This window comes from Scophthalmus maximus, chromosome 14 (genome assembly GCF_022379125.1).
Source record: "Scophthalmus maximus strain ysfricsl-2021 chromosome 14, ASM2237912v1, whole genome shotgun sequence".
Classification (NCBI taxonomy): Eukaryota; Metazoa; Chordata; class Actinopteri; order Pleuronectiformes; family Scophthalmidae; genus Scophthalmus; species Scophthalmus maximus.
Window position 1 is genome coordinate 14,747,318 of NC_061528.1, and position 15,683 is coordinate 14,763,000.

The following is a 15,683-nucleotide window of genomic DNA, read 5'->3' on the forward strand; positions in this document are numbered from 1 at the left end:
ATCGCAGACAAAGACAGCAAGTAAAACAAGCAAAGACACGATGAAAACACTGAAATAAAAATCCAAACCAGTTCAAAACAAGTCTAAACAGACAATTTCCAAATGTCATTTCACGTCCTTAACGGCGGCACATCCAAAACAACCCTTAAGGATTGTTAGGATCACTGACAGAGGTAGTCTCTGCCTTTTGCCTGGTCAATTTGTCAGGACGACAGAGAATTAGGGCAGAACAACAATTTCGGAGCTATTGAATAATATAAAATCATTATATTATGGGAAGAAAGTTGAATTGAGAAGAAAGTAATAATGTTACACAAATAAAGTTGTAATTTAAAGTGGAAAAAGTCATATTGAGAAAAATTTAAGAAACAATGACCTGCCAAATCTGTGTGGTTCTTTCTTCGGAATAGACACAGTTTCTTGCACAATCTTTTCAAAGTCGTGATACTTAAGATATTGTGGTTAGGTATTTCCTTATTTGGGAAACCTTTACGAAAGTAAAATAAGAACGAGATGCTGCACATTCCTCATTTCAACGGAGGCGACAGGCTGATCTTCTGATATTCCTCCTCTCAAATGAAACAGAATTACTTTTTAATTCTCATTATACTACAACGTTTTTCTTGGTGTTATTACAACTTCATCCTTGAAATCTCTTTCTCAGCCGAGAGACGAGCTAACATCACTGCGAGAAAGATTAATTTTAACAAAGTCAAACTGGCAAAAGATTGACTTTGGCAAAAGGTCGGGCAGTTTGCCTTTTTTAAAATTTAAAATGCGTATCTGTGTAAGAGGCATCGCTGATGGGATGGCAGGTCTGTCGGTTGGTCCACCACACTAGTTGAGTTGGAAACATCTGAACAGCTATTTGATGGATTGCCATGAAATGCACAACAGATATTGAAGGTATTATAGGATATCGTTTAATGACTTTGCTGATCCCTTTTTAAAATCATTCTTTAATATATGTCCACATAATTCCATGGATTAACACAAAATGTGTTGCAAGTATGCATGGTAGCCAAATGTTGGCGGTCCTTTGGATATTTTTTCTTAATGGGAAGCAAGCCTCATACAGTATGATGAAACAAATGCTCATTATGACTCTACACGTGACGTCAGGACTTTAACTCTCTATCAGACGCCTGCATGCGAATGGGGGTGGTCCTCTCTAACATATAACATCTGTGTGTGCAACACCAGGGTGCCATGACTTACAGACTACTCACAAACAATGAGCATTTTTTTCCCTTTTCAAAGCATTTCACCCTGTCCTGTAAACACTGTATCTGAATACTATATCAGGCTGTTCTGTGCTGAAGGATTCCTTCAAAATGAGCAATCCCGCTGTATTTTCACTGTCTGGCTTCAACTCAACTGTCAACTACAGAGTGACTCTTTCCTCTCTCACTTTATTGACGTATGGTGCAATTCTGGTGGTAAACGTGACTCTCATTTTAACCATAATATTGGATCAGAGCCTACACGAACCCATGTACATTTGTTTGTGTAACTTGTGCATCAATGCAATTTATGGGACTACAGCTTTTTACCCAAAGTTTGTGTATGATCTTCTGTCTGATATTCATGTGATATCATATGTGGGATGCTTTTTGCAGGTCTATATTATATACTCATATGCAACAATCGATTTCTCCATTTTAGCTCTGATGGCCTATGACCGGTATGTGGCCATATGTCGACCACTGAAGTATCACTCTGAGATGTCCATGCGCAGGACTTCTGTCTTAGTGTTTCTGTCCTGGCTTGTGCCTCTCGTCTTTGAGATACTGGTTTTAACTTTGACATCCACACTGAAACTGTGTAGCTCTCACATAGAGAAGCTCTACTGTGCGAACTGGTCAATTGTTAAACTTGCTTGTAGTTCAACGAAGGCAAACGACATTGTCGGACTGCTTATCATTTCCATCTACATAGGGCACGTCGTCTTCATTTTTACTTCATATGTGCACCTGGTGCGGTCAGCGTTGAAATCCAGAGAGAGCGTGAGGAAGTTTACACAGACATGTGTGCCACATTTATTGTGTTTGCTCAATGTCACGGCCGCTCTGCTCTTTGACCTCATGTACTCTAGATATGGATCAGCGTCTGTGCCGCAGAGTCTGAAGAACTTCATGGCCGTACAGTTTCTCATGGTCCCACCCCTGCTCAACCCGATTATTTATGGAGTGATCCTGACGAGAATTCGACACAGAATAATATCTTTTTTTCACAAAGGTAGGTCAGAGATTTAGACTGAGACTGAGGCTCTGTCCTACAGTGTGTGTGTGACTACACACAGGGATGCTTTGTGTTGTGATGTCTGTGAACCTCACAACTCACCTACAGTCTGACTTTTTTTGCTATATCATTATATTAATTGTTTTGGTAACATCAGCTTTGACACACGAACAGGATGCGAAAGGGGGAGGATGAGGTGTTTGAGGTTTGCTCCTATCCTGCTTGTCAGTTAATTTGTCTCCATTTATGATATGATTAAATGTGGTTAATATAGTTTAAAATTGAACAGGAGCCCTTTTTTTGGTCTTGCGTTAGGCCACAATCAGTGAAACTGTTCAGTAATAGTGCATCAAAAAAGAGACTACATCATTTCATCTATTGAACTACGATTAATTGCAGTAAGCCCATCAAAATAAAAAAATATATGCAAGAAATCGCATTCTTATATGTTGAAACACACGTGTGTCGGTAGTGGTATCTGTTAGATTGTCTGCGGACAGGGAGCGGAGCAGTGGAGCTGGGGATCTCTGGGGGCCAGTCGAAGGGCTGGTCAGCGAGACCACGGGGCGGACAGTGTGAGGGCTCTGCAGACAGGAAGAAGACCTACAGACTGGACGTCAGCCAGGACAGTGAACGCAGCGTCCAACTGGGGGCCCAGCTTGTTGGGCGGCTGAGGCTCTGTTGTGCTGGGCAGGTGTGGGGATCGGCTCTGTGTGACCCGTGCTTCCTTCTAGCGGCTGATATCTCCCAGGAAAAGCTGGGGGAGTCTCCGGGTAAGGAGACCGCTCCTTGGACGCCGGCTGGAAGTTTGCAGGCCTGTCGACTGGGTTGCAGGCTGGAGATTTCCCTGACCCACACGGCGCAAAGTATGGCTCCAGTGTGTCGCCGAGCCATGATGTCTTGCCTGCGCAAAAATGATAATAAACTGCCAATCTGTGTTACATAGTTCACAGTCTTTTCCCACGTTTTCAGCATTGATTTTCTCACATGTATAATAGGTGTATAGAAACAAATATTGAAATTTCCTTCGAAACAGACAACAAGCACAGGGTTTATCGTCAGTGTCGGGGTGAGTAATGTGCCCAAAAAATGACCAAAGCAAAAGCGTGTGTTTGTGCAATCCCAATCACGTAACACACTCCAATTACCATTCTCCCGATTGACTTGCATATCTTCGCCGCAATCCGATGAAAGATGAGAGGATCATTACTGTGATCTCCCAGGTGGGCGTCAGTGGAAAACAACAGCGCCTCAGGGAACAGGGTACAGAAAAGCTCATTATGATCCAGTGGTCACTGTAGACTGTGCTCATGGGGATAGCTTGCCAAACAAAAACTCTGACACTTTGTAGAGTAGGAGATAAGACAATGTTTACATGATTGCAAATGTACATGTTTACACCAAAAGCTGCCAAAGATCGTAGAGCACATTCAAATTCATTGGAGAGTCAGTCTGGACACTAATTCACACATACAGGCCCAAAATATAGTACTAACAGACTGAAAACAGTAATAAATACATTAAAACCACTTTTAATGTTGTATTTTCCTTCAATACTGTGCCGTCAATTCAGTTGTCAATTTCAATTTTTTTTTAATCGGGCTTCATTGGTTTGGTTACCGAGTGCAAAGCACGAAACACAGAAAAAACATTATTTGCAACAGAAATGTGCGTATAATGCAGTCGGTACAATGCCACCATAAACTATATACAGCCTCGCACAATGTCCTTAGTACGGTGTGGCCCCCGAGAGAGCAATGCAATGAATGCATGCAAATAGACATAACATGAGCAAATTAAGAAAATGTCTTCATCACATTGTAAATGTGTGCGCTGTAAAATCCAGAAACATGCCACAGATGCACACGGGATCAGACACCCTGAACTGTCATGTCGAATCAAAGAAGCCTGAAGAGCAAGAGAGCTCGGTACCCGACAACCATTGATCCTTATTGATGACAATAACGTCCAAGACCTTGCTCTTTTTTTTCTTCTTTCTTAAATTTGACCATTTTACCATTAACGCTAACATCTCAGATGTTTTGAGGTCACAATTCATCAAGGCTGCAGAGAATCGAGTGGAAAAAACCCACGAGGAAATTGAAGATGAGTTGGAAGAAAATCGCCCCAGTGTGCGTTAGATGAATGAGCCTCAGCCAAAGAACACACACGCCATTTGGTTCCCGAACGAACTGCCCCGGACAGTAAAACCCTGGCGGGGGCCGAAGCTGAGTGAGAGAAAGGGTTTGATCAAGCATGGATTAGATATTGCAAAACTGGGGACAAGCAAAACTAGGGAAAAAGCCTGTTTTGTGGTGAACATAGTAATAACATTTCCCTCAGGAGTTGGTTGAGACCAAAAGAGAGCTAATAGATGAGTGAATACTGGAAATACCCCAACTCCAAATGAATGGTAACGTCACTCTGTGTCTACCGGAGACGTAAATGCTCAACTGTTTCTTACCGGTGGGCCATGAGAGATGGGTTAGGGTAACTGGTTATGGTAACATTCTATTCAACAAAGTAACTTCTGACACACAGCCGCCCGCAGGGATAATACACAACATACAGCACGATATCCCGATGTTCATCTCCTCTTAGCTTTTAGGATTCATGAGCGAGACATTATCATAACACACGTGTATATTCACAGCGACGTAGACATTTCAAGATGCCTAACGGTAAGCGATAGATCAATACAGCGTGATAATGCTCTTACCATCAGTGTTCTCCAGAGAAGAAAAACCGGTGACGACATTCATTCACATTCTGTAAACCCCTCCTCATTACCTGCCCTCGTGTTGTGTCGACAGAGCCGAACAAGAGCAGAATGTGTAGAGCAGACCTCAAAGGTGATTGACCATTTGTCCAGTAACACAGTGACACTACTACAGGTATGACCACAGGTGTATGACGCTGAGCTTCAATGGCTATTTTATATTTATATACTTTATTTACTTATTCTATAAGTATTTTAACACTTTGTCATACAACTGCTTAAATCTTCCTTCTCACAGATGCTGTCACTTCGTTCTCACGCCAGGAAGGAGAGTTGGTCCAACTGCGAACAATAATCTACTGAATTCTTTGTTGATGGTTTAGTGTGTGTGTGTGTGTGTGTGTGTGTGTGTGTGTGTGAAATGGAAAATTATACCTTTTCCTCTTACTTTAAACTCACAATGTTTGTGGACATCGGGAACTACCAGTATCCGGCCTTCGTCTTCTGTCTCCTGCTCTACAGCTTCATCGTCTCCGCTAATCTTGTCATAATACTGGTGATATCGCGCGAAAGATCACTACATGAGCCCATGTACATTTTCATTGCTTTGTTGTCTGTCAACTCGCTGTACGGCTCGGCTGGTTTCTTCCCCAGATTCCTCGTGGACCTTCTGTCTGACTCTCATTTGATCTCGCGTCCTGCTTGTTTCACTCAGATCTATGTCATTTACACGTATGCTGCCTACGAAATGACCATTCTCGGCGTCATGGCGTATGACAGATATGTCGCTGTGTGTCATCCTTTGCACTACCACAGGAAGATGACTTCTAAAACTGTTTATTACTTGACAGCGTTGGCTTGGTTTTTTCCGACCTTTGTCCTAACAGCAGTTATTTCTATGTCCGCCGGCCTTCCCTTATGCGGTAATGAGATTCAAAAAGTGTTTTGTGCAAACTGGAGTGTTGTGAAATTATCATGTGTCAGCACCGCTGTCAACAACGTCGTCGGTTTGCTTTTAACCATAGGAATAGTTTTCCTTCCCCTTTTCTACGTGCTGTACACCTATTTACGAATTGTAGTGGTTTGCTGGAAGAAATCGGCAGAATTCAAAGTGAAAGTATTACAGAGCTGTCTTCCTCACATGGTCTCATTTGTGATCTACTCCATCACAGGATTTTGTGATATTGCCTTGAGCCGATACGATCCTGAAGAGTTAAACCCACTTGTGGCCGTTATTTTGTCGCTGGAGTTTGTTGTCATCCCTCCAGTTCTGAATCCTCTTGTGTATGGGCTGAAGTTGCCCGAAATCAGAAGACACATTATACGGGTGTTGCCAACATTTAAGCAATAACCAGTTTGAACCATCCCCCAGCATATTTTTATGACTATTTGTATGACAACACAAAAGAAACCCCAACACCCGTCAACTCACAATATAACTGGAGGAGAATAAAGAATCATTACAACACACAGAATGTCTCATGTCACCTGCTTCTTTAACCTGTTCTTGCCTGCCAATAGAGCATATGTGTGTGTATATATATATATATATATATACAGACCTTGTTACCTTTGTTCTTTGCCAGGTTGCCAGGTTGTCATTGTTAACCTCGTGTCTATGCTTTGTTTGCCTACTGCCAGTGTTACAGACTGTGAGCGTGTTGTGGTCACATGCTTATTGTTCTCAAATTATGAAAATGAATTGGATTCAAATACTCAAGCACATGTGTTTTGAATGTCATTTCCCCAGGGCTCCATTAATGACTTATCTTCATTTTCATCCTCACATACTTTTTTTTTCTCGAATTCTCTCATCACTCAGGCTGGGTGAGAAAGTGTCAAGTATTTGACCTCATAGTTTTGCTTGATTTTGAAAATAATACAAGACCCTCGACTTTTTTATTGAGAACACCTGCATATTTGTGCTATTATCCAACCAGCCAATCGAGTGGCAGTAGTGCAATGCATGAAATCATTCACAAACGGGCCAGCTTATGTTCATATCAAACATCAGCACGGGGAAAAAAAATTGCTCTCAGTGACTTCGACTGCGACATGATTATTGGTACCGTACAGGCTGAGTTTAATGTCAATTTCAATAAGGAACAGCATCAAGTTCTCGATAAAAGATCAATCCTCATTTGAACGCCACAGCTTGAGGATAGTTGCTGACCATGTGAATTCCTTCATGACCACAATTTACCATCTCCAATCAGCTCCCTCTGACCGGATAAAGCTTCATGTCACAAAGAAAAAGTCGTCTGACACTGGTTTCATGAACATGACAGTGAGTTCAGTGTCCAATATTATATGTTTTCAGTGATTTTAAACTGAATAGTTAACCAAAGAGTGCAATTAGGGCAACTGGAGTTGCAGTGGGTACTAAAGGACATGAGAGTGGCACAAAAAAGTACAATGTTACTGTAGCTTAGTAAATGGCTTGACTAGATCAGTTATTAATCGTCATAATGTCTGTTTCACAATATGCAAAACCCCCTTTTTTTGTGGAGAGTTTTACAATAACGCTCTTTCTGTGCATTGTCCAGATATATTCCCGAAGGTGCTGATGGCATGCAATATCATTTTCTTTTTAGATGACTTCTCATGACTTAGACAGTGTATATAAAACTCAATAAAAGTGGTCTCTCAAAAAACAAAACTATATGTTTTGAGGAGATCATCTCCTTCAAATGCAAGTGATTATTTAAAGTAGTAACTTTGCACTTAATATACATCAAAATGCACTTTGACTAAAGGTTGAAAGGAGAGTTGAAGTTAGAGTTTACGTAATTTTCAGTGACAATTACTGCAAAATTTACTCTCCATCTTATTCCAGCTCACTGATTGGACTGTTTGAATTCCCAAGTTCACCAGCACATTATCTGTTCCGGCCACTGAATGATATAAGGTAGTGTAAGAATGACAGTTGAGGTTCTTAGCGATGGACAAAGGTAATGTCGGTTGTCTTTTTTTCTTTGTGAATAATGTGAGAAAGCGGTTCAACATGATGGATAATGTGTCTGTAGTTTCTACGTTGACTCTGTCAGGGTTCAATGGCACGGCGAGCTACCGGGTCACTCTCTTTGCTCTCACTCTGTTGTGTTACTGTGTGATTTGGCTGGTAAATGTGACGATTATTGTGACAATCATTGTGGATAAAGCCCTTCATGAGCCCATGTACATCTTCCTTTGTAATCTGTGCATCAACGGACTGTATGGGACTGCAGGATTTTATCCAAAATTACTCAGTGATCTTTTGTCTCCCACTCATGTCATCTCTTACACTGGATGTCTTGTGCAGGGGTTTGTGTTGCACTCTTCAGCTTGTGCAGATTTCTCGATTCTTGTACTGATGGCCTATGACCGATATGTGGCTATATGTCGACCTCTTGTTTACCACTCTGTGATGACGAAGGAAAAAATTGGCATCTTTGTGTTTTTTGCTTGGCTTGTACCTATTTATCTGGTGCTGATGAGCACAATAACAACATCATTATCAAGCTTATGCGGCTCACATATACCAAAAATATACTGTATTAATTATTTGGTTGGTAAACTAGCTTGTTCTGCCTCGATAGCAAGCGTTATTATTCCAGCTTTCAATTACACTTTTTATTTTTTGCACATTATTTTTATCGTTTGGTCTTACATGTATCTCATCAAAAAATGCATTCTGTCCAATGAGAACAGGAGCAAGTTCATGCAAACATGTCTGCCACACTTATTATGTTTAAATGTTGTTGTGATATCTCTGCTTTTTGATTTGTTGTACATGAGATTCGGCTCAAAGACGTTATCACAAAGTGTCCAGAATTTCATGGCGATGGAATTTCTGCTTATTCCTCCGATCATCAATCCTCTCATATATGGTTTCAAATTAACAAAAATACGTAAAAGAGTTATGCAGATTTTATCTTGGGAGAAGTAATATGTGAGCAGGAGAAAGAAAGTTGATGTATATTATGATCCGCCTCTTGTTGTTTTGTACAGAAGTGCAAAGATTAGTAGAATGTCGTAGCCTATGACAACTATGTGACTGTTTTCAACCTCTAGTATATCACTCTGTCATGACAACACAAAGAGGTTGGGTTTTTCTGCTTGGCTTAAACTTATTTATTTGATGTAAATGGGTATGATAACAACTCAAATGTAGTGAAGATCTACAGAGTTAATTCAATTGTTTCTAATATAACTTGTTCTGCCTCCATTGCAAATGCTGTTATTACTGCATAATTTATACTTTTTGTTTAGGCCATTTTATTTTTATAATTCAAAACAATTTGTGACATCCAAAGAAAACAGGAGTAAGTTCATGCAAATACGTCTGCCACATTTATTTTGTTACTGAGAGATACTGTACGTGTTTTTTAAGCTGTAAACTAAATGATATGACTGTTCTGTGATGGATATAAAATGACTGGTCCTTTAATATCACATTTCTTGTCAAATTTATACAAATGTGGAATTTCATGGGTTGAAAGCCACCAAGCCTTTCAATAGGAAGTGAATCACATAAGAGAAACACAAGCTTAAGGTCCAAACAACTGAAATACAAATCCAAGTCTAAACAAAGAATTCCAAAAAGTCCACAACAGATATAACAAAACAATCTTTCAAGAGTTCCAAAAAAGTCCAAAGTGTTCATGAGAGTTTTCACAAAGAGTACAGGGATATAATGGCAACACAATATCTCCTTATTTCCTCCAATAATCCAGACAATAATAATTTATGATACTACCATCAAAAATTTCTTAGCAGCGAAGGGACCCTCCACCCGTGTGGATGCGCTCCACACACACACACACACACACACACACACACACACACACACACACACACACACACACACACACACACACACTCTTGCTTGTTGTGTCTTTTCACATGATTTTCATATGATATATGATTTGGAGTTTAGTGTACATTAGACATTTGCTAACATAAGTTGTATTGATATTGCTCCGGTTAATAAATGCTGTCATATTTTAAAGAGAAGTTGTTTTTTGTGTTATTTGCATGCAAATTGTATTTCAAATAAAGGCTGGTTGACAGTGTCACTTCTCGTATTCACATCTTCAGTTCACTCCATAAATGCTCAAATCCACCACATATGAACATTTTGGGTGAACACCCTTAACATTTAAGACTGATATCACTATTTGGTCATTGGTCCTTGTTTCCGGTTGGTGCCCCGTTGCTATTTACATTGATTAATACGCTTTATTGATTTTACTTATTCATAATTATCCTTGATAATTATGAATTATTGCTAATAACCAAATTTGCTCCTATCACCGCACAACAACTGAACGTGTTGATCTCCTGGGAGTTTAACAGTCTCCAGAGTTTACTCAGAATGCTTTGAGAGAAAAAAAAATAGCATCAAGTTCTTGATAAAAATCAATCCTCATTTGAACGCCACAGCTCGAGTATGGTTGCTGACCACGTGAATTCCTCTATGGCCACAATTTACCATCTCCAATCGGCTCCCTCTGACCGGATAAAGCTTCATGTCACAAAGCAAAAGTCGTCTGACACTGGTTTCATGAACATGCCAGTGAGTTCAGTGTTCAATGAGTCAGAAAATGAATATGTTCAGTCATTTTAAACTGAATAGTTAACAAAAGAGTGCAAGTAGTGCAACTGGAGTGGCAGTGGGTACTAAAGGACATGAAAGTGGCACAAAAGTCGTCTGGGCCACGGGCCATGACGTGATAAAATGATCTGCACCATCTACAGCAGGTCCTTGTTCAGCATGTATGCGTCCGTTGCTGGACCAAACTAAATTGATTTGTACAATGTTACTGTAGCTTAGTCGAATGGCTTGAATAAATCAGGTATTAATCCACATAATGTCTGTTCTAGAAATTGCTAGACTCCTTCAGGTGCTGATGGCATGCAATATCATTTTCTTTTTACATGTCGAAAAGGCCTCTTCTCATGACTTAGACAGTGTATATAAAACTCAATAAAAGTGGTCTCTCAAAAAATAAAAACTATATGTTTTGAGGACATCATCTGCTTCAAATACAAGTGATTATTTAAAGTAGTAACTTTGCACTTAATATATACCCATACATCAAAATGCACTTTGACTAAAGGTTGAAAGGAGAGTTGAAGTTAGAGTTTACGTAATTTTCAGTGACAATTACTGCAAAATTTACTCTACATCTTATTCCAGCTCACTGATTGGACTGTTTGAATTCCCAAGTTCACCAGCACATTATCTGTTCCGGCCACTGAATGATATAAGGTAGTGTAAGAATGACAGTTGAGGTTCTTAGCGATGGACAAAGGTAATGTCGGTTGTCTTTTTTTCTTTGTGAATAATGTGAGAAAGCGGTTCAACATGATGGATAATGTGTCTGTAGTTTCTACGTTGACTCTGTCAGGGTTCAATGGCACGGCGAGCTACCGGGTCACTCTCTTTGCTCTCACTCTGTTGTGTTACTGTGTGATTTGGCTGGTAAATGTGACGATTATTGTGACAATCATTGTGGATAAAGCCCTTCATGAGCCCATGTACATCTTCCTTTGTAATCTGTGCATCAACGGACTGTATGGGACTGCAGGATTTTATCCAAAATTACTCAGTGATCTTTTGTCTCCCACTCATGTCATCTCTTACACTGGATGTCTTGCGCAGGGGTTTGTGTTGCACTCTTCAGCTTGTGCAGATTTCTCGATTCTTGTGCTGATGGCCTATGACCGATATGTGGCTATATGTCGACCTCTTGTTTACCACTCTGTGATGACGAAGGAAAAAATTGGCATCTTTGTGTTTTTTGCTTGGCTTGTACCTATTTATCTGGTGCTGATGGGCACAATAACAACATCATTATCAAGCTTATGCGGCTCACATATACCAAAAATATACTGTATTAATTATTTGGTTGGTAAACTAGCTTGTTCTGCCTCGATAGCAAGCGTTATTATTCCAGCTTTCAATTACACTTTTTATTTTTTGCACGCTGTTTTTATCGTTTGGTCTTACATGTATCTCATCAAAAAATGCATTCTGTCCAATGAGAACAGGAGCAAGTTCATGCAAACATGTCTGCCACACTTATTATGTTTAAATATTGTTTTGATATCTCTGTTTTTTGATTTGTTGTACATGAGATTCGGCTCAAAGACGTTATCACAAAGTGTCCAGAATTTCATGGCGATGGAATTCCTGCTTATTCCTCCGATCATCAATCCTCTCATATATGGTTTCAAACTAACAAAAATACGTGAAAGAGTTATGCAGATTTTATCTTGGGAGAAGTAATATGTGAGCAGGAGAAAGAAAGTTGATGTATATTATGATCCGCCTCTTGTTGTTTAGTACAGAAGTGCAAAGATTAGTAGAATGTCGTAGCCTATGACAACTATGTGACTGTTTTCAACCTCTAGTATATCACTCTGTCATGACAACACAAAGAGGTTGGGTTTTTCTGCTTGGCTTAAACTTATTTATTTGATGTAAATGGGTATGATAACAACTCAAATGTAGTGAAGATCTACAGAGTTAATTCAATTGTTTCTAATATAACTTGTTCTGCCTCCATTGCAAATGCTGTTATTACTGCATAATTTATACTTTTTGTTTAGGCCATTTTATTTTTATAATTCAAAACAATTTGTGACATCCAAAGAAAACAGGAGTAAGTTCATGCAAATACGTCTGCCACATTTATTTTGTTACTGAGAGATACTGTACGTGTTTTTTAAGCTGTAAACTAAATGATATGACTGTTCTGTGATGGATATAAAATGAGTGGTCCTTTAATATCACATTTCTTGCCAAATTTATACAAATGTGGAATTTCATGCGTTGAAAGCCACCAAGCCTTTCAATAGGAAGTGAATCACATAAGAGAAACACAAGCTTAAGGTCCAAACAACTGAAATACAAATCCAAGTCTAAACAAAGAATTCCAAAAAGTCCACAACGGATATAACAAAACAATCTTTCAAGAGTTCCAAAACAGTCCCAAGTGTTCATGAGAGTTTTCACAAAGAGTACAGGGATATAATGGCAACACAATATCTCCTTATTTCCTCCAATAATCCAGAAAATAATAATTTATGATACTACCATCAAAAATTTCTTAGCAGCGAAGGGACCCTCCACCCGTGTGGATGCGCTCCACACACACACACACACACACACACACACACACACACACACACACACACACACACACACACACACACACTCTTGCTTGTTGTGTCTTTTCACATGATTTTCATATGATATATGATTTGTAGTTTAGTGTACATTAGACATTTGCTAACATAAGTTGTATTGATATTGCTCCGGTTAATAAATGCTGTCATGTTTTAAAGAGAAGTTGTTTTTTGTGTTATTTGCATGCAAATTGTATTTCAAATAAAGGCTGGTTGACAGTGTCAAACATATGTAAAAGAGTTATGCAGATTTTATCTTGGGAGAAGAAATATGTGAGCAGGAGAAAGAAATAATGTTATGATCCGCCTCTTGTTGTTTAGTACAGAAGTGCAAAGATTAGTAGAATGTCTTAGCCTATGACAACTATGTGACTGTTTTCAACCTCTAGTATATCACTGTCATGACAACACAAAGAGGTTGGGTTAAACTTATTTATTTGATCTTAAAGGATGCAATAAATACATCAACATCAAGGTTATATAACGCAAGATCTACAGTGTTAATTGAATTGTTTCTAATGTAACTTGTTCTGCCTCCATTGCAAATGCTGTTATTACTGCTTAATTTATACTTGTTATACTGTTTTGGCCATTTTATTTTTTATAATTAAAAACAATTCGTGACATCCAAACAAAAACAGGAGAAAGTTCATGCAAATATGTCTGCCACATTCATTTTTCATTTTATTTAAAGAGATACTGCACACTTTAATGTATTTTTTAGCTCTAAACTAAATGATATGACTGTGCTGTGATTGGGGGGAAAAAAGTACTGGTCGTTTTAATATCACATTCCTTAAATATAAAAATGTGGAATTTCATGGGTTGAACATGGCTCATAAAGCCACCAAGCGTTTCAATAGGAAGTGAATCACATAAGGGAAACACAAGCTTAAGGTCCAAACAACTCCAATAGAAATCCAAGCAAGTCTAAGCAAAGAATTTCCAAAAGTCCACAACGGATACAACAAAAAAATCTTTCAAGAGTTTCAAAAAGTCCCAAGTGTTCAACAGGGCAGAATCATGACAAAGTATACAGGTATTCAATGGCAACTCAATATCTCCTTATTCTGCCAATCAACAATTTTTTTTTATGTCACTAAGAGTAGTTATATTTCTAGGAGCAGGTAGCTCTTCAAACCGCAGAGGGCGGCGTTCTTACTCAACGACAAACCCCCTGTCCACAATCAGGATGCATGCAGGTAAATGCTTGTAACCGCGTCTCCAACGCAGATCCTCGGGCCCATCCCTCCTGCTTCTCTGATCCTCGGTGATTCCATAATTAGGAATACTAGATCAAAACTGGCTGCAACATTCTGTTTTCCCGGCGCCATGGTTCAGAACACGATTCAACTGGATCAAAGTTTTTATTCCCATTTGGGGTTTGTTGTTGTTGTTGTTGTTGCCAAAGCTGTTATTAATAGATGGTGTGTCGTAGAGCAGACTTTGTGAGGGATGCGTGTTCAGCACAGCACGCGCACTAGCCTGCTTACGCTGTCCCCGCTGATGCTGTGACACAAGGCAAGTACAATCTGAGGAGAGAGAGGTATAACAATTAGTCGTCTGAGCATGGGTAATGTTTCTGTTGTTAGACAGATTTCATTCTGTCAGGGTTCAACGAGACATTTCATCGCAGAGCAGCGCTCTTCTCACTCACCTTACTGTATTACGGGGTTGTTTTGTTTTTCAACATCTCTCTCATCGCTATCATTGATAAATATATTCTTAACAACTTACTGGTATACCTGGCAACATTTGCCTGTTATGAACCCATAAGGTCAAATAAATGCTTTTTAGTCTGTTAGTTTCTGGACACATATGACAGACTGAAAACAATAACATGACAATGTGTGCTAGCATTTAAAAAGAAAAAAAGGCCTAAGTTTGCTAGTGTGTCATTATCATTATAATACAGGCCATATAGCATCCCAACAGGACAGTGGGCTAATGGTGACATCATATATTTTCATGTATATACAGATATTTGTATATGTATATACATTGTATATTGGATAAGAACCATGAAACTGAATAAGCTAAATGGAATTCCGCCATCATTCTTTCTAGTATTGAGACTTGTGCTTTATTAGGACTTAGGTCAAATGTTTATTAATATGCATATTGAGCTTGAGGCAAATGTGTGTGGTCAAATAAAAGATCCCATAGTCACATATGTTTCTATAGTGAGTGTGATTTTTCTACATTTTATAATAAAAATTAAACATCTGCCGTTATGAGTGGAGTGTCTTTTAGTTTAAGGTACGCTCATGGTTTACCCCAATATGTATTTATAATAGACAGTGTTGCCTAATGAGACTCTTCTCAAGATGTGGGTGTGTAAAGACGGTGACAGACTGACATCTCTCTGACCTTCCCATAGTTTTTTAGCACCTGGTTGGATGGGACATGGTAAGAACAGGTTTGGTGACAAGTAAAGCTCCACTCAACGTCAACCTGAGCAGAAGTCTAGTTAGCCAGAAAAAGCAAGAGATGCTGGCTGCAGACACAAGACACAACTGTGGAGGACATGTGACCCCATTGCAGATTT

General features: G+C 39.3%; 4 protein-coding genes across 4 annotated transcripts; all 4 read left to right on the top strand.

The window, feature by feature from the left end:
- Positions 1 to 1,334: 1,334 nt before the first annotated feature.
- Positions 1,335 to 5,387, top strand: LOC118283212 (olfactory receptor 52J3-like). The gene is made up of 3 exons (XM_035604963.2): positions 1,335 to 2,238; positions 5,055 to 5,135; positions 5,259 to 5,387. Exons 1-2 carry the CDS (start codon positions 1,335 to 1,337, stop codon positions 5,099 to 5,101), a joined length of 951 nt encoding a protein of 316 aa, XP_035460856.2. The 3' UTR covers positions 5,102 to 5,135; positions 5,259 to 5,387.
- Positions 5,261 to 6,413, top strand: LOC118283213 (olfactory receptor 10J4-like). Its single transcript, XM_035604964.2, has one exon. The coding sequence runs from the start codon at positions 5,382 to 5,384 to the stop codon at positions 6,309 to 6,311; it is 930 nt and encodes a 309-aa protein (XP_035460857.1). The 5' UTR covers positions 5,261 to 5,381; the 3' UTR covers positions 6,312 to 6,413.
- A 1,551-nt stretch (positions 6,414 to 7,964) lies between these two features.
- On the top strand, positions 7,965 to 9,742 carry LOC118283175 (olfactory receptor 4Q2-like). Its single transcript, XM_047337224.1, has one exon. The coding sequence runs from the start codon at positions 7,965 to 7,967 to the stop codon at positions 8,886 to 8,888; it is 924 nt and encodes a 307-aa protein (XP_047193180.1). The 3' UTR covers positions 8,889 to 9,742.
- A 1,567-nt stretch (positions 9,743 to 11,309) lies between these two features.
- LOC124850996 (olfactory receptor 4Q2-like) lies at positions 11,310 to 12,233 on the top strand. Its single transcript, XM_047337237.1, has one exon. It carries the CDS (start codon positions 11,310 to 11,312, stop codon positions 12,231 to 12,233), a length of 924 nt encoding a protein of 307 aa, XP_047193193.1.
- Positions 12,234 to 15,683: the final 3,450 nt, after the last annotated feature.